The 25,074-nt window shown below is 45.6% G+C and overlaps 1 protein-coding gene across 2 annotated transcripts in view; it reads left to right on the forward strand.

Annotated features, from left to right (window-relative positions):
• The first annotated feature begins 813 nt into the window (after positions 1–813).
• Positions 814–25,074, forward strand: part of TGFBR2 (transforming growth factor beta receptor 2) — a 92,441-nt gene continuing 68,180 nt past the window's right edge. Inside the window, exons 1-2 of one of the 2 annotated variants that reach the window (XM_061395725.1) lie at positions 814–1,465; positions 20,159–20,359. In XM_061395725.1, the coding sequence (XP_061251709.1) occupies positions 1,372–1,465; positions 20,159–20,359 (295 nt within the window). In that variant the 5' untranslated portion in view covers positions 814–1,371. The remainder of the gene's footprint in view (positions 1,466–20,158; positions 20,360–25,074) is intronic. The other variant, XM_061395726.1, reaches the window with a different exon arrangement.

The following is a 25,074-nucleotide window of genomic DNA, read 5'->3' on the forward strand; positions in this document are numbered from 1 at the left end:
AGTTGCCTTTATTCCCAGTAAGGCTGGCCACCTGCCTCTGCAAACAAGCTTTCTCTCAGATAAAAGAGTTGTATTGTGTAACCTCCTGGAAGATCTCCTGACCAGAGGGCTGTACTGAATCTAAATCTTTCAGGGCTAGAAGTAGGGTGAGCATATCTAACCAGGACACATGGGGAAGAGAAGGGGGGCCTTCTAATAATTCAACTTTGAAGCAAATATACACCAGGATTGTTTGGGGGCAAACGACCACCAAACCAAGATGGGGAAGTTGGAAGTTCATCCCGTTCTGCTCTCTCACTCATGTCCCCTTTTGCAGGGAGGCGCTCAGGGTCCTGTCCTATCACAGTGCTGGAAGGCAAACCCTGGCACTTAGCTGACCCCAGGCCACTTTTACTCTCACACTTTCTGCCCTACCTGATACATTCTGAAGGTAACATTTCCCATTACAATGATCACTCTGTGATGGCTTGTATTAATTGCTCACTGAGTCACTCCCAGAAAGAAAGAGGCGATTCCAACTGGGAGGCATCACCCAAGAGCTCATCAGAAATAATGCCTCTTAAGACATGCTGAAGCAGAAGCCGCCTTTTAACACGATTTTCAGGGGCACACTGAAGTTTTCCACCTGCAGTAAGATAAACATTTTACAATGTGACGATGTAGGCAAACACAATTAATTGAAACAAAAGTCTAATGAGGAAATACTACTTTATTGGGGGGAAAAAAAACTGTGCTAACAACTCCGATTTCAGCATCTACTCTTGCCACTTGAAGTTTGAAAACCCCGCTCTGAGGCACTTAGAAGCAGCCCGAAGAGGGTTGTAGGGAAGTGGGAGGATGCTGGTTGGGGGTGCTCTGGAGAGTGCATATACACCCTGCGTTCAGTGACTTTCTGGAACTTGTGCGCTTATTGCTCAGCAGTCCTCGGAGCGGGGAACGTGGAGGGCAGCGAGGGGCCGCTGAAAGTTTGCCAAAGCCCCGGAGGGGCCGGTCCCGGGGCCGTGATTGGCAGCTGCGAGAGAGGGCGAGGGCCGGGAGCCGAGCTGGGGAGCAGGCTCCGGGCGGCGAGAGGTCCTGCCCAGCTGTTGGCGAGGAGTTTCCTGTTTCCCCCGCGGCGCCCGGGCGAAGTCGTGAGTCACTCGCACGCCGGGCCCGACGACACTCCGCGCGCGCACCCGCCGGCCGGGCCGGCCTCCAGCTCCGCTCCCCTCGGCCACCGGGGCCCCCCGCGCCTCGCCCGCCGCCACCCTCCCCGCGGCCCGCGGCGCCACATCTGGCCGCACCGCTGCTGGGCGCCCGGCGCGGGTCCGGAGGGCGCGGAGGCGCGGCGTACGCGCTCGGGCCGGTCTATGAGGAGCGGCGGGGGCTGCCATGGGCCGGGGGCTGCTCGGGGGCCTGTGGCCGCTGCACGTCGTCCTGTGGACGCGCATCGCCAGCACGATCCCGCCGCACGTTCCCAAGTCGGGTGAGTGGCTCCCCGCCTGGACTTGGCGCCGGGGTCCCCGGGTCCCCTCCGGGCTGCGCTTGACAGTCGGCCTGGGAGGCGGGCCGAAGCCGGGACGTGGCCTGGGTCCCCGTACCCCGGTGCCTTGTGCTGGGACGGGTGGGCTTTTCTTTCCAAAGGCCAGGAAAGTGGCTTCGGTGGGGGGCGCGCAGGGCGCCCGGTCCCCTTTGTGCGGGCAGGAAGGGCGCTGCGTCCCGGGCCGCCCCCACCCCCGGAAAGGGAAGTTTGAGAAGTTGGTGATCGGTGGAGGCAGGACGCGGCGGGCCTCGGAGTGAGCGGCGGGCACACCTGGTCCGGGCCCGGGGTGGCCCAGCTCCCCAAAAGGGCAGGGTCCCCTATTCTCTGCTCCTTCCCAGGGTCACATGCCCCCGGACCGGCCTCTTGGCCCGGAGTAACTAGCGAAGTTTCGAGGAAGAGAGCGATTGCCAAAGGAAAGTTGTCTGGTTCCACTTGGGGTAGGCATGGATGAGGCCAGAGCGGGGGCTTGTCAGGTGAAAGGCGGAGTGTTTACTGAGTGCCCGCTAGGTGCTGGGTGCCTGAGATGTTGCCCGGAGCAGGACAGCCCCTCCTTCCGGGCTTGAAGGCTCTCTGCAGTGGTTTGGTGGAAACAGAGGGGTTAAAATCTTAAATCCCCCTGCCCACCTGATCTTGATGTCTAGAGGGTTTTGCGAGGAGAAAAATGCAGAAATTGCGCTCTTAAGGATTTGTTATGGAAAGTATCCAATCCCTGAGACCTCGACAGTTAGAAATTTTGCAACTCTTAGCTACAGAACTGAGTATATGCATCTGGGATCTGGTAACAGACCCAGAGTCTTTGGACCTTCGTGGGCCTCAGTCTCCTCATCTGTGAAAGGACGTGGTTAGGTCTGGATCATTTTAGTTCCCTTCATCTTTATCATCTTATGTCTCTCTCCTTCCTTTTGATGACTTGGAGATGCCCTGCGTGGATTAGGGATGAAATGTAGAGGAACGGACAGCCCTCTTCACTCTTGAGGACACGTTCTGTTTACCAAGGGCCAGAGGCAGACCACTTTTGGTTTTGTCTGGAAGAAATATGGAGGAGTTTCTACATAGGACATTCCATAGTACTTGAAGTGGATTGACAACTTTTAAGATTTATGTTTTATGTTGAAGGTGGCATGGAGATGGGAGTTTTTAATAGAATGAGGAAGAAGCAATATTGTAAACAAAAAGATCCTAACACTAATTTGAGTTCTACAGTTTACTAACAGTCCACTGTTTTATTCTTATATTGCAGTACCAGAATGTTTGACTCTCTGATTATACCCCAGACTCTTAAAAAACCAAGTTATATTTTGCTAATATTTTAAATGGCACCCTTAGTTCTCAGTTTACATTAGAAATCATTAAAACTTTTGTTTCAGTTTATGAAAGAAGGAAATTAGTGGGCCCTGATTCTGTTCGGGTTTGTTTACAAGGATCAGATTTATGATTTGCAAATTCCAGACTCAGTAGTTCATGAGTCAGTCTCAGTTCATCTATATACACACTTTTAAACAATTAGCTTAAAAGCCAACTGGCTTTTTATTTGGGCTTTTAAACAGCATTACAAAACCCACAGATTTCATATTTTTATGGAATTAAAGCCACAAAATGGTTTAACCCTTGTAATAGGTATTCATTTGAAGTTACATTTTTGAAGATAGTTAAAGGTCAAAGGTAGCTATAATCAAGATAGGAAACCTAATTCTACTTGTATTTAATTTTCCATGGAAGTCAGTAGTTTTAGGATTTTCCTAACATAATTAGTAACCTGTTGTGACATTTTTCAAAGTATCTTAATGCATAGTAAGGGAAGAAATAAGATTTTTTATAGCCTTCTCTTCGGTTACTTAAAAAAAATTCCATCTTATGTTTAGGATATTGACAGGTGAGCCGAGGATTTCAGTACACGGACAGACTTCACTAAGCTATATACTGAAAGGTATCTGAGTTTTTGTTTTTGACTTAGTAGACTCACTTATCCTAAATGCCTCAAATTAAGTAATTGCTCTTCGGAGGAGAACTTTAAATGTCTGAAAACTCTTCAGATCTGAAAAATAGAACTTTTACTTTTCAAATACCTAACAGGATACCCTTGTAGAGGACTCAGTGTTGATGAAAATGTCAGTACAGATACATTTCTTTTCCCAAATCACTGCTGATTTTGTCAGGGTTCTGGAAACCACTAGGCCTAGAATTTGATCTATTTGCTTTTGTCCCCAGAAAGCACGTTTCTTACCTCTAGGTCACTTGCATTAATGGCATCTTATTTTTAAGCAATTACGGTTTTTATAAGATGCGCATCATGTTTTGGATTCCTGGTCTTTTTTTCAGGGTAGCACCCCACCTTGAAACACTGCTGTCTGTAGAACCAGCATCCCTGCTACATGGTCTCCATTTCCATTATCAACACAACTTAAAAAAAAAATTTTAAACCCTGTTTTTCCAATTAAGAATGACACTTCATTGGTGCTGTTGCAGAAAATGTCCATCACCCTTTCTTCCTTCTTAACAGTATTTATAATGTCATTTGGTGCCAGGCAGGTGGCTCAGACCTGGAAACAGCATCTTGAGTAAATAAGACAGGCCTGGTCTTTGCCTCTGTTGAGTCTAAGATACAGGAGTGTGTTGAGACCCAGAGAAGGATACATATTCTAACCCTGGGTCCTAGGAAGCATTATGGACCCTAGACCCCTTTGTCAGAAGCCCACTTTGGTGAGTGTTGAGTGTTTCCTTCCATTCCCTCCACTGTCCCTCTGAACATAGGTTTTTCTTTGATCCATGCTTTTCTATGCCTGCCTTGTTCCAGGCCCTCAGTTGGGTCACCCCACTTTTGTTCAAGCTGCTGTCTGGAACTCCTGCTGCCTTGGATAATTTACGGTCATCTTTTAAGACTTACCTCAAGGGTCATCTTAAGCAAACCTGCTTTCAGTGCCCTGGGTGGAGCGAAAGTTTCCCTCCAGGGGGCAGGCCTCTCTGGTAACAGCAGTAAGGCAGAATTCTCTATGGGACTCTCTCGAAGGCAGTGGGTTTGGCTTACTTGTTTTTCTGACTTCCAGGGTCTCCAGCAACACCTGGTGCATCACTTAGCACCCAGGAGACGCTGCACTGAGCCTCCACGTCATCCTCCGGGAGGCAGGGCAGGCCGGGCGGGCATGTTCACACCCAGGCAGTCACTGTTTATTGGGTGCTTGGTCTGAATGGTCAAATCTTTACTTTTAGTGAGAATAGTTTGGCTCTGATCTTAGTAGGCAATTTTGCTGTTTTATACTGTGTCGTTGGTCCTTTTATTCTGATGATCTATTGGAAAAGCTGCTTTTAACTTCTGACAAACATGGAGGAAAGCTAAACCAGCCTCTTTAGCTGTTCAATTGAATTTGTGTAGAGCATTCAAAGCCATTGCAAAACTTTTTCCAACTTTCTCCCAAAGATAGTTTCCACTGAATACTAGAAATACAAATCCATTCCCCCCCTCCTTTTTTTTTTTCTAGAAAATTGTCGAAAGGAGACTTTCATTAAAAATGAAGTGCAGAAATCTAAATTTAGCTTTGAAGTTTCTTTTTTCATCAGGGTCTTCTGTTTGGGTTTTTAAGCAGTGAAGCAGAGTCTGTCTAAGGGAAGTGTGGCCCTGGGGCAGCTGCTGTCTGCAGAAGAGCAGTGTCGCTCTTATTTAGGTCTGATGCAAACCACCAAAACACTTTAAAATAGGGTGTGGAGGAAATGTCCTTCCTGGCTGCAGCATGGCATTATTTAGCCAATTTCCACAGAAAAACATAACTCTGTCACCTTGTTGGCTCCTGCCCTTTGGGGCCTTTGGTGTAGCATTCCAGAATAACTCATGATTTTCAGTAGAAGTGATTTAACAGATAGGCATTAGCAGCAGGAACGCTCACCATGTTTCACACTCCTTCTTTCCCTTGTAATATTTTGCTCTGTATGCACTTGTGGCTTCTGACCAAGGTGGGATAACGATGATGGTCCTTCTTGCCTGGCATGTTATGGGGTTTGGGAAGCCAAGCAGGCACACTAGCTCATCTCAAGGACAAGTAAGGAGAAGGGAGAAGTAACATGTGAGAAGCTTCTCTGAGCCAGTGGCCTGACATTCCTATCTAATTTAATCCTCAGAAAAAATGGAGAAGCTAAGTTTCATTATCTTTATTTTATAAATGGGGAAGGTGGAGTCTGTACAAGGCCACTTGAAGTTAGCCTCTGTGTGTGTGTGTGTGCATTTTCTAATCTCGCCTTCCTCGTGTTCTGCTCAGTGTATCTGTGTGAACATGTGTGGAGATGGAAGTTACGGAGTGAGTCAAGGGATATCATAGGAAAGGGGAATTTACCATCTAATATCCATTCAGTAGATGGGGAAACAGTGGAAACAGTGTCAGACTTTATTTTTGGGGGCTCCAAAATCACTGCAGATGGTAATTGCAGCCATGAAATTAAAAGACGCTTACTCCTTGGAAGGAAAGTTATGACCAACCTAGATAGCATATTGAAAAGCAGAGACATTACTTTGCCAACAAAGGTCAATCTAGTCAAGGCTATGGTTTTTCCTGTGGTCATGTATGGATATGAGAGTTGGACTGTGAAGAAGGCTGAGCGCCAAAGAATTGATGCTTTTGAACTGTGGTGCTGGAGAAGACTCTTGAGAGTCCCTTGGGCTGCAAGGAGATCCAACCAGTCCATCCTAAAGGAGATCAGTCCTGGGTGTTCATTGGAAGGACTGATGTTGAAGCTGAAACTCTAGTACTTTGGCCACCTCATGGGAAGAGTTGACTCATTGGAAAAGACTCTGATGCTGGGAGGGATTGGGGGCAGGAGGAGAAGGGGACGACAGAGGATGAGATGGCTGGATGGCATCACTGACTTGATGGACGTGAGTCTGAGTGAACTCCGGGTGTTGGTGATGGACAGGGAGGCCTGGCGTGCTGCGGTTCTTGGGGTCCCAAAGAGTCGAACACAACTGAGCGACTGAACTGAACTGAACTGTTTCATTCAGTGCCTCAGAGACCATGATTTACTTTGCTCCTGTGATCTGCCTCCTTCCTAATTGTCATCTGATTGTCATCATACTACAGAAAATCAGGATAGGGAGAGTCTCTTTGCCCAGGGAAATTCAGCTGTCCCTAATAATAGTGTCCGAGTGGTGGGACACCCTGCGGTGACCTGTCCCTTGACCACTGACAGTAGTTGGACTTGAGCCGACTTTCTCTCAAGATGTGCTCTGCCAACCCTAGATTCCAGGCGTGTAGGACCAGCATCTGTATACAGACCTCCAACAGCTGCTGGAATGGGTGGAAAGAGTAGGATTTATCCAGGATCACAAAGGGGGATGACTTGATTTTTGGTGTCTCACTCATTGGGAAACTTATAGGCGGCTAATATTCTTTGCCTCCCAAAAGGATCTCTCTTTTACTTGCCGTAATCAGCATTTTTAGTCTTGGCGCTCAACTGCCTCCTTGCCTGTGGTCAACTTAGGATTTCCTGCTTAGCCTCTTCAGGGTTCCTAGGTCTGTTCTCAGGGCTGAAGCTATAGATCATTAGAATGGACTTATCTTGGGGCAAGTGTGTGGGCTGGTGAGATTGTGTCTGGGGAAGGTTGCCTGCCCTTTATTTTATACAGCTCTTTTTAAAATTTATTTGTGCTCTTTTTTGATAAGATATTTGCCCCTCACCAAGTTTTTCTGCTTAGTTAAAATATAGGCCTAGTATACAGGCAACAGGAGCCTCTGCCCTGGGATTTAAAGGGCACTGCTTTTATTCTTCTCTGGTCAGGCCCCTGTCCATGGGATGAGGAAACCCCTGGCCCTGTGAGTCCAAAGTCTCCCATTTTATTTTTTAAAAATATTCATGTATTTAGTTGGCTGCCTTGAGTCTTAGTTGATGCATGCAGGATCTTTGTTGCATCACGTGGGATTTTCCATTGCAGCGTGCAGCCTCCCTAACTGTGGCCCATGGGCTCAGTAGCTGTGGTGTGTGGGCTTTGTTGCTCCATGTCATGTGGGATCTTAGTTCCCTGATCAGGAATCGAACCCGCGTCCCCTGCATTGCAAGTTGGATTCTTAACCACTGGACTACCAGGAAAGTCCTCAAAGTCTCCCCTTTGTAGATCAGTTTCAGGTGCCTGGCAACCCAGAATATGCTGCTCGGACGGCTGTGGACCAGCTTGTACAGCTCGTGTGGATCTCTGGCCCATCTTCCTGTGGACCTTTGTAGCCACTGGTCTGTGGGCCTGAGAGGTGGCGAAGGCACAGCTGTGTATATATGGGATGTAGGGGGTGTGAACGTTAAAACTGGGGAGTTGACATGTCACAAGGTCTCTCTTGGTGCCTGATGGAGCAGCCAGTGGAAAGAGGAAGGTAGATCGTTGGCCAGGTCTGGGACGGTGTTTTCCCATTTCCTGGGCTGGATTCTGAGCAGGTCAAAAGTTTGAGAGTTGAACTTGGCCTTTTCTAAGACATTATCAAGGTGCATTTGTCAGCTGAGGCAGAAGGATCAAACCTGTTTTGCTGAACAGTTGGTTAGTGTGATCTGTAACTTTCAGTATTCTGTCCTGTGATCTGTGGGCCACCATTAGTACGCTGCTGCCCTGGGTGTTCCGATGCCGGGGGTGGATCTGTACAAACCACATGCCTTTGCTGAGGTGTTAGGTATAAAATTAGTTGTTGTGGATTGTATCATATTTTCCCTGGAGTAAAGAGATTGCTCCTTAATGAAAAGGCTAAGAGTTTGGCTGTAATCATAGTATTGTATCTCCTTGAGGAAATTCAGTTTTTCATGGCTTGTCTTTTCGTGCAGGAAACTTAAGCTTTATTCATTTTACTTGTTCTAGCCAGGATTTCACTTACACAGCTTCTTTAAGATTTCCCAGTGTCTTGCTTGCGTTTCCGCTTGGACTTGGGAACATGAGGCACGGTGCAGCTTATCTGGATGTTTTCTTCTCCTATTGTAAATATTTTATTTGAGAGAGCTGTGGCCTTCTCAAGCCTTTTTAAGGAAACAGGAATATCAGTACAGTATAAAGAAATAAAAAGCCCTTAGGATACCGTACAAGGTATTTTTATCAAAACTGTGCATTTTTGGGAACTGGTAGCTTCGCAGAATCAACATAAGTGTCTTTGAAGGAAAATAGGGAGTCAGGTGTGTGTTATCAACATTTTCCACTTGTTCTGTTAAAGGTGTAAATTGTGGTGGAGGATGCATTAGCTGTGGCAGGAAGTTCACTCCGTTGCTTTGTGGATGACTGCTGGTGGTCCTGAACTCTGCAGAACTTTGCTAAGGTAGCTTACAGTGGCTCAAGCCCCCGCAGTGGTGTTTCGTCTTGAGGAAGCTTCACGTGAGAGACTTTATGGGCAGGTTTCCTGATAACATTATGATTTTAGTTACACTCATTGGACCACATTGAGCACTTACTGTGTATTATTTAACCTCCAGGCAGGTAAACTTTATAAAGCTCGTAGTAAGTCTTCTAGAGATCAGGGAAATTAACTAAGGCCACTCAGTTAGCAAATGGTTAGACTGGGGTTGAACCCAAGATGGTCTGATTTGGGTACTTAGACCCTAAGTGTTATGCTGTACTGAACAGGCCACCTCAATTGATACACACCACTCCTCCTTTATAGCCTGGGTGCTGGAGTTCAGAGAAATAATGGTGATAGCCAACATTTTTCTAATGCTTTGGCCTTCTTTATATGTTATCCCATTTAATTTCTTTAAATAAAAGAATGTTTAATCCATACACCAGGTAGTCAGACATTAGGCCTATCTTGTGACCTTAATGAGAAAATGAAATATACACATCAGATGAAATAGCCCTGGCTGAATCATGGCCATCAAGGAGTTTAGGTATTCTGAACAAAACAGACACTTTATTTGGAAGGACTGGGGAAATTCAAGGATGAATTCAAGGATGTATAAGTAGGTGCAGGATATATATGGTGTGCCAAGGTGGTTTTACCATGATGTGGATAGAACTTAACCTCAAGGCTTCTCCCTGGTACAGGCCTGCCTTCTTGCTCTAGGAGGGACCCTGGCAATACAGTTAACAAGTGTCATCTAGGTAAAGAATATTTAAGACGTCTTGCAATGCCCTGAAAATTACATCTCATCTGTAGAAGAAACTTGATATAGAGGCTTTCCCAAATTTAGAGGCATCTCAAAACATTCATATGATACTAATTACATGAGTTAATTATGAAGCCAAAATATACTTACAAGTTATTCAAGAATAAATTAAAAAATTCTAGGGGCTTCCCCAGTAGTTCAGTGGTTAAGACTCCATACTTCTGCTGCAGGGGATGCAAGTTCAATCCTGTTGGTGAACTAAGATCCCGCATGCCACACAGTGCATCCAGAAAGAAGGGGAAAAGAAGAATAAATTACAAATTGTGGTTATCAATTCTAGAGGAAGTATCGAGTTATTTTAAATTTTCTCTAACGAGATATTGCAAAATACCATTGGAAGAGATGATTAAAGACAATGCAACCAAAAACTGTAGTAGCATGTATCTGAGAGGTGTATCAAGCAGTTAATTTGTTTTCTTTTAAATTTTATATCTGTGGTATCTGCAGCTTCTTAAAATTTGGAATTTGTAAGATGCCACTCTAAATTCTAAATACTCACTTCCATACCTAAATTTCTGTTCTTAGTTTTATATTCTTTTTCCTAAGGAGTGCCCTTAAAATTGATAAACTTCAGCTTCCAGAAGACCTGACTCTGTGCCTAACGGTAGGGTTTGCTTGTTGACTTAGAAAATAAATTAAAAATTTTCCCCACCCCCAATCCCATATAAATACTCTGAAGTCTGCACTGTTACATTACCAGACCAAAACTTTTTTTCCCTAACATCTTCATCATTTTGCTAGTTTAGAGGCCCCATGCCAAGTAGAAAAAGAAGTTGTAAGTATGTAATTATCACAGAACCTTAATCTTGAATGATCTAAGCCTGCTTTGACCCATGGTTTTGAGATTAAGTCTCTGCCTAGGAGACCGCTGATAAAGATTCAACCCCATCATACTGGCCGTCAAGGTGTCTCGGGGCCTGGTTACCTTCTTTGGGCTCCCTGGATCTCATTTTTCTTCTATGTATAGTGACAAGAATTGAACTGGATAAGATTTGCAGCTTTTTCTGTCCTGAAAAAGCTGGGTGTTAGTAAAGGAAATCATCCATGTTGACTTAGAAAACATAATCATTAACTAATCAAAATAGAAAACTATTGAAAGTCATCCCAGATTGGAATAGACGAATAACACAGACATCCAGTTGGAGTTTGTTGGGAGTGGATGCTGTTAAAGAAAGAAGCAAGCCCCGGTTATTTTGGAAATCTCCTAGTGCAAGTGCCTGTGGAGACTTCCTCAGCAAAGAGCACGTTTCCTGCAGCTCCCGCTGTCTCCTCCTGGCCCAAGAAAGGCGGCCTGGGTTTGGGTGGGAGCGCCATTTCCCTCTGCTTAATTACAGTGTTGGCATCCTCCCCTTCCTCTGAGTTGGTGAGAAGGTCTGTGAATAGTTTTCCTAAGGTAGAGAGTTAGGAAATGCTTCTCTACGTCTAGGAAAAGAGAACCCTGAAGGAGCATCTGTCTTTTGGGGGAAACGAATGGAAACTTGTCTGAATATAGCTAGTCTTGTCTTGCCTTTCAAAAATTTCTCCAAACATTCTCAGAAAGGCCAGAATTTGCTTCATCCGGGCAGTTTTCAGATGCTCTTTTTGGCAGGGGCGTAGCTCCGAGTTCCATAATTGCATTTCTGTATAGTCAGCAGCGGAGGAATCTTCTGACTGTTGCTTTGGATGACTGTCTTGTTATCACAGCTTACATTTATGTTTTAGTCTCTCAAACCCATAATATTGAGCAAAAAAAGAAAGACCATATGATAGAATTTGCTTTCAAATATGTGAAAAGGCAAAAACAAAACAAAACACCCAATAGCAACATTTTGTATTCACTGTTCTGCAATCCCTTGAAGTTCGTTGTTTTAAAATAGTCTCTAGCCCTCTGAACCCAGCCTGGGCACGCTCCTATCCTAGCTTCTCTCGTGGCCGCTTACTCGCTCTAACGCGCAGCGGGACAGCCAGCCTTCCCGTCTGTTGCCCTCTTCTGTTGTCCGTCCCCTCCCCCTGCAGCCCTGCTAGCTCTCCTTCCTCACTCTCCAGGAGCCTCATTTCTCTTTCCACATCCACCTTTCATGACCTGTAGTGTGCCATGAGGCCAAATTCTTGAGGTCAAAAACGATGCCTTTCTATCGTCCCCTGCTAACAGCAACGAAAGATGCTCCAGTACTTTGCTACCCAAAGGGCGGTCGGGCTGCCAGCAGAATCTGCATCACTGAGGGCTTATGGAAAATGCGGAATGTTCGACCCCTACCCAGACCTACTGCCTCAAATCTGATTCTGCATTTTAACGAGATCTCTGGGTGTTTCATGTATGTGTACATTAAAGTGTGAGAAGCACTGCTGTGATGTTATGGAAACCTTTCCCCAGGAGTATCAAGTGATCTGCAGAGATTTCAGTATGTCAGATCAGACTTTTTTCTGTCACTGGGGAAAATAAGGAAGAATTCAAAGAAGGGTAGCTGCCCATTTTATGGGGGTACTTTGACTCGTCCTTAGCTACAGGGCCCGTTTTAACCGAGGGTAAGTAATGCTCTAAGGCTAGCAGGAAAGAAAATTGCTGAAAGCAAGTCAGTTAATTGAGGTCTTAACCCATGTCTTTTGGGCTTCCCTGGTGGCTCAGCTGGTAAGGAATCTGCATGCAACGCAGGAGACCTGGGTTCGATCCCTGGGTTGCGAAGATCCTCTGGAGGAGGTAACGGCTACCCACTCCAGTATTCTGGCCTGGAGAATTGCATGGACTGTGTAGTCCATGGGGTCACAAAGAGTCAGACACGACTGAGCAACTTTCACTTTCACTTTACCCAGAGCATCCTTCATGCCTGTTTCCTCCACTGACTGTCCCAAGACCACCAAGTATAGCTCCTAGGGATCCTTTTCTCTGCTAAACTCAGCATTCATCATGTTTACTCTTTAGGCATTTAATCACAGAACACCTTGACATTTGTAGGCCATAATTAAGTCAGCAGCTATTATACGCTGGCGTGTCTTAAAATGTGTTGCAATCCCTTGTATATAAAGTATGTTTCCAATAAATTAATGAATTAATGTCTGGTTTTTCAGGAAGTGGTTCTACTTTTCAATATGGAAAAAAAATCTATTGTCTTGAGAAATGTTTTTGGTCAATGCTCAGGGAGGATTCCATTTTTCTTGAATCCCTCAACATTGATTTTAGACTGTTCTGAGAGCCCTATGACTGGCTTCTTCATTGATGAGCTTCTGTATTTTACTCAACAGAAGGCAATGTTTGTACCTCAGCTGCTTTTATCTTCCAATAGTTGTGGCTCCCTGTCAGTAGAAACAACTCGTTCTCATAACAACTTTTTGATTTTTCCAAATAATTTTATTTTCTGACCTTTTTTTTTCTTTTGACATCTTACTTGGCAAAAACAAACAAAACGTAGAAAAAACTTTCCATTGCAGCCTTGGCTCATGTTGCTTCTTTCCCATCAGATCTCAACTTATTTATCAGAGTAACTTTCAAATAGAGTCTCGTATAGTGTGTGTGTACACACACTCGTCACATCCAGCTCTTTGTGGCCCCATGGACTGTAGCCCGCCAGGCTCATCTGTCCATCCCAGGCAAGAACACTGCAGTGGGTTGCCACTTCCTACTCCGGAGGATCTTCCCGACCCAGGGATCCTGCATTGGTAGGCAGGTTCTTTACCACTGGTGCCACCTGAGAAGCCTCTGACTCTCTTAATTAATTAATCAGACACTATTTACAACAATTACCTAGTTACAAGAAATGCATTTTTGCTCTTAAATTATGCTACCATAGTGCAAGACTGAGCTCCTGTTTTCTGTCATCTGTAAGGCTCTCCTCATTGGTTTCCGCCCATGGACACCTCTCGTCTCTCCAGCACACAGTATGTATCCCATCAGTTAACTCTGCCCCGCAACTGTCATGTTGACAGGTGACCTGCTGGGAAGCCTTCCGTGGATCCTCTCCATGGGTCCGGGGTGACTGCAAGGTCCTTGCTTCCTTCCTGAGGTCTGGGTGCATCCCTGGTCTAGGGCGCACAGACAGGACCCGGCATCAGCTGGACGACCACAGGCCTGGATGGGACCAGCCTCTCCCTCAGCCCCGTTCTGCCCTCTTGCATCCTTAGGCCCTGATTTCACTCAGCTTCTCTAGCCCGTGACTGTTCTGCTCTGCAGTTTTCCCGTTCTCTCCTCATACCCAACGACACCTCTGTTCCTTTGAAACAATGCCTGGCCAAACCCCACTTCTCCTGTCGCATCTGCAGTCAGATTTGTCCTGTTTTTCCCTTCACAGTCTCTCCGTCAGGCCTCACGTCCTCTTGGGCAGCCCTGGAGGGAAGCTCCCTGTGGTTAGATGTGTGTGTGTTTTAAATCTCATCCTAGAAGGAAAACCCTTTGAGGGAGAGCCATCTGTCTGATTTTCCCCTGGTGCTCAGCATGCATCGTCACTGAAAAGATTGTTGGGTTTGAAATTCATTACTTCTAAAGGCCAGGGATGCTGCTTATAAATCTGACATGGCGGGTGGGGGGTTGACAAGATTTTGTTTTTTGCTCCCCCAGGGAGGCCTTCAGGGCTGGTTATTTATAGCCACCTTGCGGGTATGTGAGAGAGCCACGGGCTTGTGGGAAATCGCGCGCGTCCTGACTTGTGTAAGTGGCTCTTTACAGTGGAGGTTTCCTGTGTGTTCAGCCTGTAGTCTCTGTGAATCTGGGGGAGCTGCACTCTGTGGGTGGGAGGGCTGTTGTTTTTCCACCCATCACAGCCGCCTTTGATTCATTTATCTTCTTGTGTGCATCTTTTGTCAAGGGCCCGATGTGCTATGACTACAGAGGCCAGAAAAAGTCAAAGTAAATCATACCATCTGACGACTTAGGACAGTTGTTTTTTTTTTCGCCAGTTCTGCCTTTCATTTTCTGACTCATAGCTTATTTCCTGTGTTGGGATGGTTGGAGAAGGGGCTGTTGAATGCTGGGCTAGTGGGGTGGTGGAGAGCTGCTGAAGACATCATCCTACCTGCCCAATGGAAAACATCCCGTCTGCAAGGGACTCCTGTTGGCACATTTGGAAAAGTCCTGTGGAAATAGCTCACGGGTAGGAGACAGGTAGAAAGGCTGCCTTAGGTGGGCACTTAATGGGGGTGGGTCTCCAGAGAAGGCCTGAAAGGTCTCAGCCCTGCCATCACCGTGGTCTCCACAGCCCCTGTGTCAGTGCTCCGTTGCTGGGGTGCCTCCTGGGCCAGCACAACTTCCAGACACTTCTCCCCTCCTTTCCAGCTGAGTCCTCACCCCTCAGCCCTCCTCTGTGGACATTCTGGAGTAGACTTCATAAAATAACATGGACATGGACTAGCAAGCCAGCCCTGCCTGCTCTATTGGTGGGGGGAAAGGAGGTGAAATAAGGAATTTGCGTCTTAATATTTCTGTGGCACTTACTAGACAGAGAATGCTTTTAATCTGATGTGCCGTTGGTGAGCTTTCGAAACTGATGAAAACACGAATATTCCAAAATGTGGGGATGTTTGTGGCAATTTTAGACTCACTTCTGTTTATTCAACACTTTGCAAAGCAGTTTGTCAAAATCAAAATGTGTCCCATTTCCAGTTTTGAATTAGAGGCCTCTTGTGTCCTCGGGGCCCAGTACGGAATCTGGTTTCCTAATAGTTCAGTGGTTACTTCTTGAGTGAGTGTTAGAACTCCAATGAACTTGAACCTCGAAGCCCCTCTGCTCTAAGCCTATTGGCTTTGCTTCTCAAGGGATCCCTTCTTTTATGTAAAAACAATGGACTAAATGTTAGTTGTCTGTGTCACTGACGTTCTGCCAGTCAAAGCAGTTTTGTTCTTCTCTGTATGTCTTTATTTATACATCTTGCTTTAAGTTCTGGAAAAGGAAGCCTCAAACAATTCCTGACCTCTGATACAATGGACTATTTTCCTGATGACCCGTACTCTAAAATAATTTATATTCCTGAAAGTTTTTGGAGGAAGCCCCTGAAAAATCTTGGCAAAGTCGAATTAATTGGTCCCGAGTCGCTTTTCTTAAATCATCTTCCAGGTTACACAGGCCGCCCATGGAAACTGCGGCCCTCGTGCTCTCTCAGCTGCAGTGTCTTGAAGCTATAAGAGAAGCACGAGGCTACGGGGAACTGAGGATTGTGCTGGTTGACAGCAGTCACAGAAACCTCAGGACACTATGGGCTCCTTTGCCTTTTATCAGCAGCGAGCAGGGCTGCAGGGGAAGGACCTGATTTCAGTGAGCGTTTCTGCCCACCGCCCTCTGTGTGCATATCTCTTGGGAACGTATACAATGTCTTTCATTGTTAAAATAGCTGTTAAATGAAAGTTTAAAGCTCAGCAAATGTTGTACAAATAGTCCTTTGCTTACTTGTCCAGGCAGATGGAAAACCAGTGCCAGGGAGACAGAAAAGAGAAGTGATTTGAATAACTTGAAGGAAATGGCAACCCACTCCAGTATTCTTGCCTGGATAATTCTGTGGACAGAGGAGCCTGGCAGGCTACAGCCTGTGGGGCCACAGAGAGTCGGATAGGACTGAGCACGCATGTACACGCACTACCATTGAGACGAACTGGGGAGAGAAGACCAGTGGAAAAAATCTCGTCAGCTAACTTTGAAGAAAACGTATAGATCGTGTCTGATTATAACGGTGTTTTAATCATCCCATATGTTCACAGAATACTTCGGTATCTGTAAAACACTTTCCTTTGCCCATCACATGTAACCTTGGAGACAACCCTCCGAGATGGGTCTACTTATCCCATTTCACAGACACGGAAACGAAGGCCTAGAAAGATGAAACCCCCAGAGGCATCGTAAAGTATCGTTTGTCTTTCACCATTTTTAGTCATTATATTCCCTCGCTGCTTCATTTATAATTAAATATAAGAGCAGAACCCTGGTCCCGTCGTGTTTTTCTGCTTCTATAACTGAATTGTAGAAAAGCGAATGGGAGGGTGGGTGTCAGAGGCCTCGTGTTTCTGCCTTAAACCTGAGAAGCCGGCTTTAGGAGTGGAGCATTCCCTCCTGCCAGACGTTTTTCTGAGGGTTTTGTCCACCAGTCTTACTGGAGTTCAGACTGTGTTGTGAGTCATTTTTCTGTTTCCCCTTTTCTTGTGGGGACAGTTTCTCTTTTTAACACCATGTGGTCTAGAGTTATGTCACCATTGTCTCGAGACAGATGTTGCCATTTAGAAGAGCCCGTGGCCATTGCCCTAGTCCTATAGGTCTGCCTTACCTTGAGCTTCAAGGTACATGACGTGGTCAGGAACGTGAGGGTCTTTATGTGGGAAGGCCCAGAGATCAGGGACTTCTGGGATCCCTTCGAAGATCTTCTTAAAGACAGATGTCTGGAAAAGATGGAGGGAAAAACACAGTTGTTTGGGCTGGCAGAAATGAGTAACATTAGACCTCTAGTGTTTAGTCACATTGCTTTGATAGTAAAGAAATCATACCTTGAGGAGTTGTGAAGACTGCACCTGTGATTATGACATCTTGAAAGGATTTGGTAAGAAATGGCCTTATTGGCAGAAGCCTCATTCAGGCTGCCAGCGCACAAGGATAGTTAAGAGAGTTCATAAAAAGAGAAGCTGGGTTGTGCTGTTGCTTTACTATATTTCGGTTAAGGAAATGCATAGAAGCAGCCCCATCTGTCCCACGGACCACTTTCTCTCCCAGCAGGTCCATCAGCAGGATTTCCCATACCAGGATCCCAGATGAGTCTGATCCTCTTCAGTGGATGTTTCCTAGAACAGATGAGCTTCTTTACATAATGACTGGGTTCATGAATTTGTATCATAATTGGAGAGACTCTCCCAACTATAATAAATTTCAGTGTTATCTTTATACACTTTCTTCTGTAAAGGGACTTGTAGTAAATCCTCTGGAATAATGCCTTTTATATAATCCTTTAAAATGTATCATTTTACATACTGACTCCTGTTAAGGCAAATGTAATAAGGAAAATACATTTTGAACATTTTAGAAATGGTCCTTTTTTGGATCTGTCATATAGATGGTGCTCAATATATGTTTGTTTAAATAGAAACATGTGCTCAATATATGTTTGCTTAAATAGAAAAAAGAAAAATTTCATGAAGACTAGAAACAGAAATTACATTGCTGGGACATACTGACTTAAAACTTACCTTTTTTTTTTTTTTGTATTTTATCTACTTAACTATGTGATTTTTCTGAAGGAAGAGTTTATCTACAACTGTTACCTCTGATCTACGGAACTGTGTGTCCTGTTAACTTCTTTGCTAGTTTCTCTAAAGGGAGATATGCTTTCTCACGTTCGTCTCCTTGAACTCACTATTCGTTTTCCCTTATGGGGGTCAAAACACTTGAGAAATTCAGCTTTCTCAGGAAGCCTGCTCCTCAGACTTTTCAAACAGACCTTCCTTTAGGCCTATTGTCCTCTCCATGATTGGCAGAGGATTTCCACCCTTTAAATGATAGGAACTTGTGAAATCTGCACTTAAAAATTAATCTAAAAATGATCTTCCTGGAAGGAATTCATACAATAGCAAATAAGTGCCTTGAGGCCGTTATGTTTATGATCCCTGCTTCATCCTAAAACGATTTCTTGAATCACGTATGAAGATTGCTTAGGTTGAACTTGACCCTGCCTGTGTAAACATTTATAATAAGGTTCAGTTTGAATGCAGTCTGTGGTTTTCCTGACAGCAGGCCAATGGCTGGTGGGCCTGGCCGCCCATGTCCAGGGGCACCATACCCCTGTCCTTACACCTTAAGTTTGTCCCTGCTGAGGTCTTCATTCTGTATAGCATAAATCCTCCCTGAACAGTATTTAAATTCCGGCTGCACGTTAGAATTATCTAAGGAGTTTTAGATGCCTGAACCAAACCCCCCAAAGTTTGACTTCTTTGCCCTGGGGTTAGGCCCTGGCATCAGTATTGTTTTGAAAGATCCCCAGATGATTCTCATGGGGAACCCAGAGTGAGAAACACGCGTTTAGCCTTACCCAGCTGGGCTGCAAATGGAGAATTTGACCAAGGGATTTACTTGGTCTCCCAGCAAAGAAGTACCATTTTTTAGGTTCAAAATCTCACATTTTCTGACTTTAAATCCAGTGTAACCGATAAGAGCAAGGTTTTATTATAGAGCTGAAGGAGGATCCGAATCCCTTTACTTTTGGAAACTTATCTGCAGAGTGGGGTAAATATAGGCCCACGTCACCATAAAGGTGGTGAAAAGTCAAGGCCAAAGGAGGCAGAACACTGTGGATTGGGGTGGAGATCGATGACTTCCAAAGGAGGAAATGGTTGACCAGGCACCACCATCCCCTTGTCAGCCAGGGTCAGACTTGTGAACTTGCTTCAAGGAAACGGCAAGCTGGGAAGACGCCTGCCTGTGATGTATGCCCGCCAACCACACCGAGGTCGTTTTCCAGCTCCCTGACGGTAGCCAAGGCGGGCCTCAGCCTGCTGTGGGCACCAGGCCTCCTGGGAGAAGTCGTTCTCCTGGTCCCAGTCACCCTCCGAGCTGCTGGCAGGGGCACTGAGCTTTCTGTGGGGCCAGGCAGGCCTCCTAGGTGGTGATCCCTTGGCACAGCCAGGAGGCCTTGGGGGAAGGTAGAAAGGCCTGGGGTAAGAAAAGCAGAATAAATTAACATATCAAAGGGTTTCTGATAAGGGGTTTTTGACTGTAGCCTGCAAAGCTCCTCTGTCCATGAGATTTGCCAGGCAAGAATACACTGAGTGGGTTGCTGCTACTGCTAAGTCGCTTCAGTCGTGTCCGACTCTGTGCGACCCCATAGATGGCAGTCCACCAGGCTCCCCCGTCCCTGGGATTCTCCAGGCAAGAACACTGGAGTGGGTTGCCATTGCCTTCTCCAAAATTGGGAGAATGGGTTTCAATGCTCACAGTACTGAAAATCTGTTCCCCAGCCCTAACTCTTCCTAATACATACATACATATATATATATATATGTATGTATGTATATATATATATATATATATATAATTAAATTTCTGGTGAAAAAACTAAAGTAGGAGTCAAGAAGCTTTGGATTTCAATCCTGTCTTCATCAATGCTTTGCTATTGTAGCCTTAGGTAATTTACAGGAAACTGCAAGCTTGTTACGTCAGCTACATCATACAGGTATGAGAATGAAAGAGACAATGTCTGAGAAGAGCTTACAATTCCTTTTAAACCAGCTGGCTTAATATGAGGATTCACAAGATAGAAGAAGCAAACAAAAAAACATTATTAAACATCTCCATCATCATCAATTATCATTCCAGCCCCACCTCCCTCCCTAACTGCACTTCCTCGGTCTGAAGTATTAGATTCAAGAACACAACAGAGGTATTTGCTCTTAAAGTGCAGGTCTATGCATTCCTGCCATGCCTAGCACCTACTCCGAGCGTATGCGGAGTGTTCCTTGGTGATGAGGCAAGCCTAGAAAGAACATCCCACTTCTTGCCCCGGGGGATCCTCAAGATTCCACGGAAAACAATCCCTTCCCTTCTAGGTGGGTATATTTCTCATGAAACACTGGATTTGTCCTGTCTTCTCCAGACTGTCAAGCAGCCGAGTACAAGATGCAGGACTTGGGCATGTATTCCTGGATGAGAAAACAACGTGGGAAGGAAAAGAACCACCACTGCTCAATTAATGCCCTAGATCACGAGGCTGCTCCCACTCAAATCAGGTGCCAGCACCTCTGCAGTCATGAGAAAGAAACCCGGAGGGAGTCACCAAGGTTGCCCAGCTCAGCTGGTGAGACGCTGGAGGGGCGAGACGCAGAGACGGGAAAGGCGGAAGCTCCTCCACGGCTAGGGCCTTGGTAGGACCAGCACGGGTTTCTGGACAACCCTGACTTCCCTTCCTGCAGGGGATGACTCGCAGCCCAGACTTCACCCCCACGCCCGCCCCACTGGTTTTAGAAACAGACACCTCGGACGCTGGCTGACATCCCACCACAGCTCAAGGAGGCTTTAGAGGATGCGATTCAGGGACTTATTTCTAATGGTATTGCTAGGAGCCCTAAGGAGGTCTCGGGGTCCCCAGGAAGGCAAAGAGGAGATACCCAGGGTCTGGGGCTCTATGCACTAGCCTCTCTTGAACCAGAGCAGTCCTACCCTTACACTTTATATACTGGATTCCACAGAAGAGCTCAGTGAGGAAAAAAAAAAAAAAAAGGGCATATTGCTTAAATAAACTCTCTAGGTCAACTTCCTCATTATACAGAGAAGACAGAGGCCTGCAACAGCTAACCAACTTTACCAGAACCAGCTTCCCCAAACAGGGCTTATTCCTCTCCCCTGGAATTGCCCACTGCCCATCACAAAAGGAGACTCAGCGAAGCCAGGTGGGGTCCAGGCCAGTGACCTTAAATGCAGGGTATATTACCTAACCGGGACCAGGAGGTTCCTTTAGCAGGCCCCCGACTTCCCAAACAGAAGAATACACTGAGTGGGTTACCATGCCCTTTTCCAGGGGATCTTCCCTACCAGGGATCAAACCTATATAGGCAATTGGATTCTTTTACTGCTGAGCCACTGGGGAAACCCTTTGGCCTAATTGGTGACTGGCAGATTATAAGTAGGGGCATGTCGTCATCAAACCATTGCAAGACCAGGAGGGCGTGGTGTTCAGGTAGTGGGCTCCTCTCTTCCTTTCCTGTCACGCGTGTGCGATGAGCAGAAGGCAGGGAGCCCATCACAACCTCCCTGCATGTCAAGTTAGCTCCTGGACCCTTGTTTCTGATCCCATGGTGAAATATATGTCTTATGGTTTTACATACATATTTTTTAATTGAATTGAAGTATAGTTGTTCTACATTTTGTGTTAATTTCTGCTGCACAACAGAATGATTCAGTTATACACACACACACACACACACACACACACACATACATATATATTCTTTTTCATTATGGGTTAATCACAGGATAGTGGCCCTGAGCTAGGTGGCGCTAGTGGTAAAGAACCCGCCTGCCAAAGCAGGAAACATAAGAGATGCGGGTTTGATTCCTGGGTCGGAAAGATCCCCTGGAGGAGTGCATGGCAATCCGCTCCAGTATTCTTGCCTGGAGAATCCCATGGACAGAGGAGCCTCCCGAGCCACAGTCCATAGGGTCAGAAAGAGTGGGACAGGACTGAAGCGACTTAGCACGCACGCACATGCTGTAGGGCCTTGCTGTTTATCCATCCTCTATATACTAGTTTGCCTCTGCTCATCACAGACTCCCAATCCTTACCCCCCCAAACACTTCATAATTTTTTAAAACAGTATTTTCTTCATGACACCTCCAAAGATATATAGGGAAGCTCTTAAGAGGCCCAGAGCCTTTAGTATCCCCACTTACCCTTGGTGGCTCAGGCTGTAAAGAATCCGCCTGCAATGCGGGAGACTTGGTTTCATTCTCTGGGTCTGGAAGGTACCCTGGAGAAGGGAATGGCAACCATCCAGTATTCTTGCCTGGGAAATCCCATGGACAGAGGAGCCTGGCGGGCTACAGTCCATGGGGTCACAGAGAGTTAGACACAACTGAGTGACTAACACTTACCTTGAGGTTCCACATAGACCTCACATCCCTCACAGCCTGCTGACTCCTCTGAAATACAGTGTGAAAAAAACAAGGGCACAGATTCATTCATTCCAAGGGAGCACTTTCTTTTACCAGGCCTCACTCATATTTTCCTGGCATGTCTGCACCACAGGTACCTTAAACGTATGCTTCATACCTTTAGAAATCTAAAGAATGTAGCGTTTCAATTGAGGAATGCCTCAGCGGAATCCTTTTCTACCTAATGCCATTTGAAATGCCTGTGCCCAGGGGGGTTGGGTTGATTGGACAACATATATAAACCTCTGCAAGGAATTCACTAGGTGGAGAAGGATGCCAATAGCCTAGAAACGTGGTATCCCAGGAGCTTTTTATTTCATAATCTTCATGGCGTCATGGAGACAGATCGTGTAGCCATCTTGGTAAGCAGCCCTGCTCCTTGGGGCTTTCTGCAGTGGCGGCCTTACCTTGTATCTGTGCTTGCTGTCTTCTGTGATAACCATTAGCCACATACGGATGGCTTGAAGTGTAGCAGCTGCAGCTAAGGAACTGAATTATAAATATTATTTGATTTCAGTTAAATGGACATATCCACATGTACATAGAGCTGCCCACTTGGCTGCCATAATGGACAGGACAGTTAGTGCCTTCAAATTCCCCTTCTCCTCAAGTCACCCAGTGAGGGCAATCAGGTCATTTCTTAGCGGGACAGACTGAATTATTTGCACTTCTCCATTCCTGTCTTTTGGAATTGGTTAGAGGCTGTCTCTTTCCTGGATCCATGATATCCTAATGTTTATGGAAATACTACTCATCAGCAGTAACACTTGAATTATAATACTTTGCTATAAGAGGATACAGCCAGCCCTCTTATTATCTGTGTGTGGTTTTTTTGTTTATTTGTTTGTTTTAATCTTTAAAGGACTGGACAAACACTATTGTCTTGTAGGAGAAGAATATGCATAATATCTCTGCCAAGGGACAGGTAGAGACTGTAAAACATTCCTCCTGGGAAACCGAGTAAAGAGAAGTTAAAGAGGCAGGTAGAAATCTCAGGGAGAAAACTTTTCCTGAAGGAATGCTTTTCATTGGGTTCCTCTTCCTTCAAAAGACTCCAGGAGAAGAAACTTACCTGAGGGCACTGGAATTTTCCCTTGTGAATAAATACTCCCCGCCTTGGTCACCTCTCTGCTATGTTCTTCTGGGAGCTCCCCCTTCTTTGGCGTGCTGTGACTTACACCCTCATAAAGACTTTGGAAAAAAAAAAAAGGCTAGTATTTTTCCTGAAATGTTCATTTCCTTGCTGTAGGCTTATGTGGGCTTTGAGTGGAAATGTGATCTGTGCGCCTTACTCTGCATTTGGTCTCAGCCATTGAGATGGGGTTTAATAAGAACTGTTTGATACCTTAGAGTCAGATGGGCCTTACTTTGTGATCAGAGTGTTGTCTTAGACAGAAGGATTTGTATCTTGAGAGTGGCGCCAGCTGACGTGAGTCCTCCCAGGCACCAGCCTGTTGCAAATCTGGTTCGGTCCGTGTTTTCTCACTTCTGGAACCTTCTGCGGCTGCCACTCACAGCTTGTGGGTTTACTCTGGAACTCTAGCCTGTGTCCCCGACTGTCTTCTGTTCTTCCCTCAGCTGTAATACTGCACACGGGCAGTCATTTAATACAAATTTAATACAAGTCACATTTCTTATGAAGTCAAGATGAAGCTTTAATTTCCGAGGACATCTTAGCCAGTCAGCACATCTCTTTGGGGAACATCTTTTCTGTTCTGTCCTGCTTCCCCTTGCATGTCCCTTGGAGCCTTTGGTTTCAGAGCTCCTTGGAAGATGAGAAACCCAGGTCTTTTGGGATTTCTTTGTATCAGTGTTGTCCTGTAGACCTTTCTTCTGTAATGAAAAATGCTCTAAATCTATCCTGGCCAAATGCGACTACTAAGCCTTTTGAAAATGGCTATCGCTGCTTGAAACTGGAGATTTGATTCTATTTCACTTTAGTTAGTTTAAATGGAAATGTCAACTCTCTTTGACTTCTTTTTTTAAAATTTTATTGAAATATGGTTGATTTATAATGTGTTAATTTCTGCTGTTCAGCAAAGTGACTCAGTTATACTTGTATATACATTCTTTTCCATTCTGGTTTATCACAGGATCTTGAATGTAGTTAGTTCCCTGGGCTATACAGGAGACCTTGTTGTTTATCCTTCTTTGACTTCTGAACTGACTTCTTTATATTATGACTAATGTTGACCAACCAGATCTCAAGCTTTTCATTTTCTCTCAACTCTGCCCTGACTGTCCATACCTCCATGTCTGGGTCCAGTACATCTTTTTGTTTCTATTGTCCTGTTTTCTCTGTGAGTATATTTTTATTCCTGCTCCAGAAAGTATGTATTAATTTTTTACAAGTAAGGAGAATTTATCAGGAGGGTAGAAGGTTTCTCTTGGAACCTAAGGAAGGCATATGAAGCTTGCCTTTGAGAACTCAGGAAATGGAAACCTGGAAGGGGCCTACTGCGTGCCAAGCAGTGTTCGTAGTCTGGAGCACAAAGTCCACGTGTACCAGTGAGCAGACGGGACTCTGCTGCTGTGTCAGGGATGGTGAGTTCAGGATGTGGGCAGAGCGATTGGCATGTCCTTGTGAGCAGAAGGTAGGTGTCTGGAACAAGAACATTTTGGTTGGAGGCAACAGCCAGTTCCGATGCCCTAAAACCAGAGGCCGCTTGTCACCTTTCCCCCCGCCCAACCGCCTGCTGGCTTTCGTATTTACTTCTCTTTTTACATTTATAGACACATCTTACGTTGTGCTCCATAGAAATGGAGCCAGACTGCACCAGCACTGGCATAGGTAAGAAGATCCGACCAAGGTGGTGAGGGGGTTCCCTTGTAGCTCAGTCAGTAAAGAATCTTCCTGCAAGG

This window comes from Bos javanicus, chromosome 22, assembly GCF_032452875.1.
Source record: "Bos javanicus breed banteng chromosome 22, ARS-OSU_banteng_1.0, whole genome shotgun sequence".
In the NCBI taxonomy this organism is placed as follows: Eukaryota; Metazoa; Chordata; class Mammalia; order Artiodactyla; family Bovidae; genus Bos; species Bos javanicus.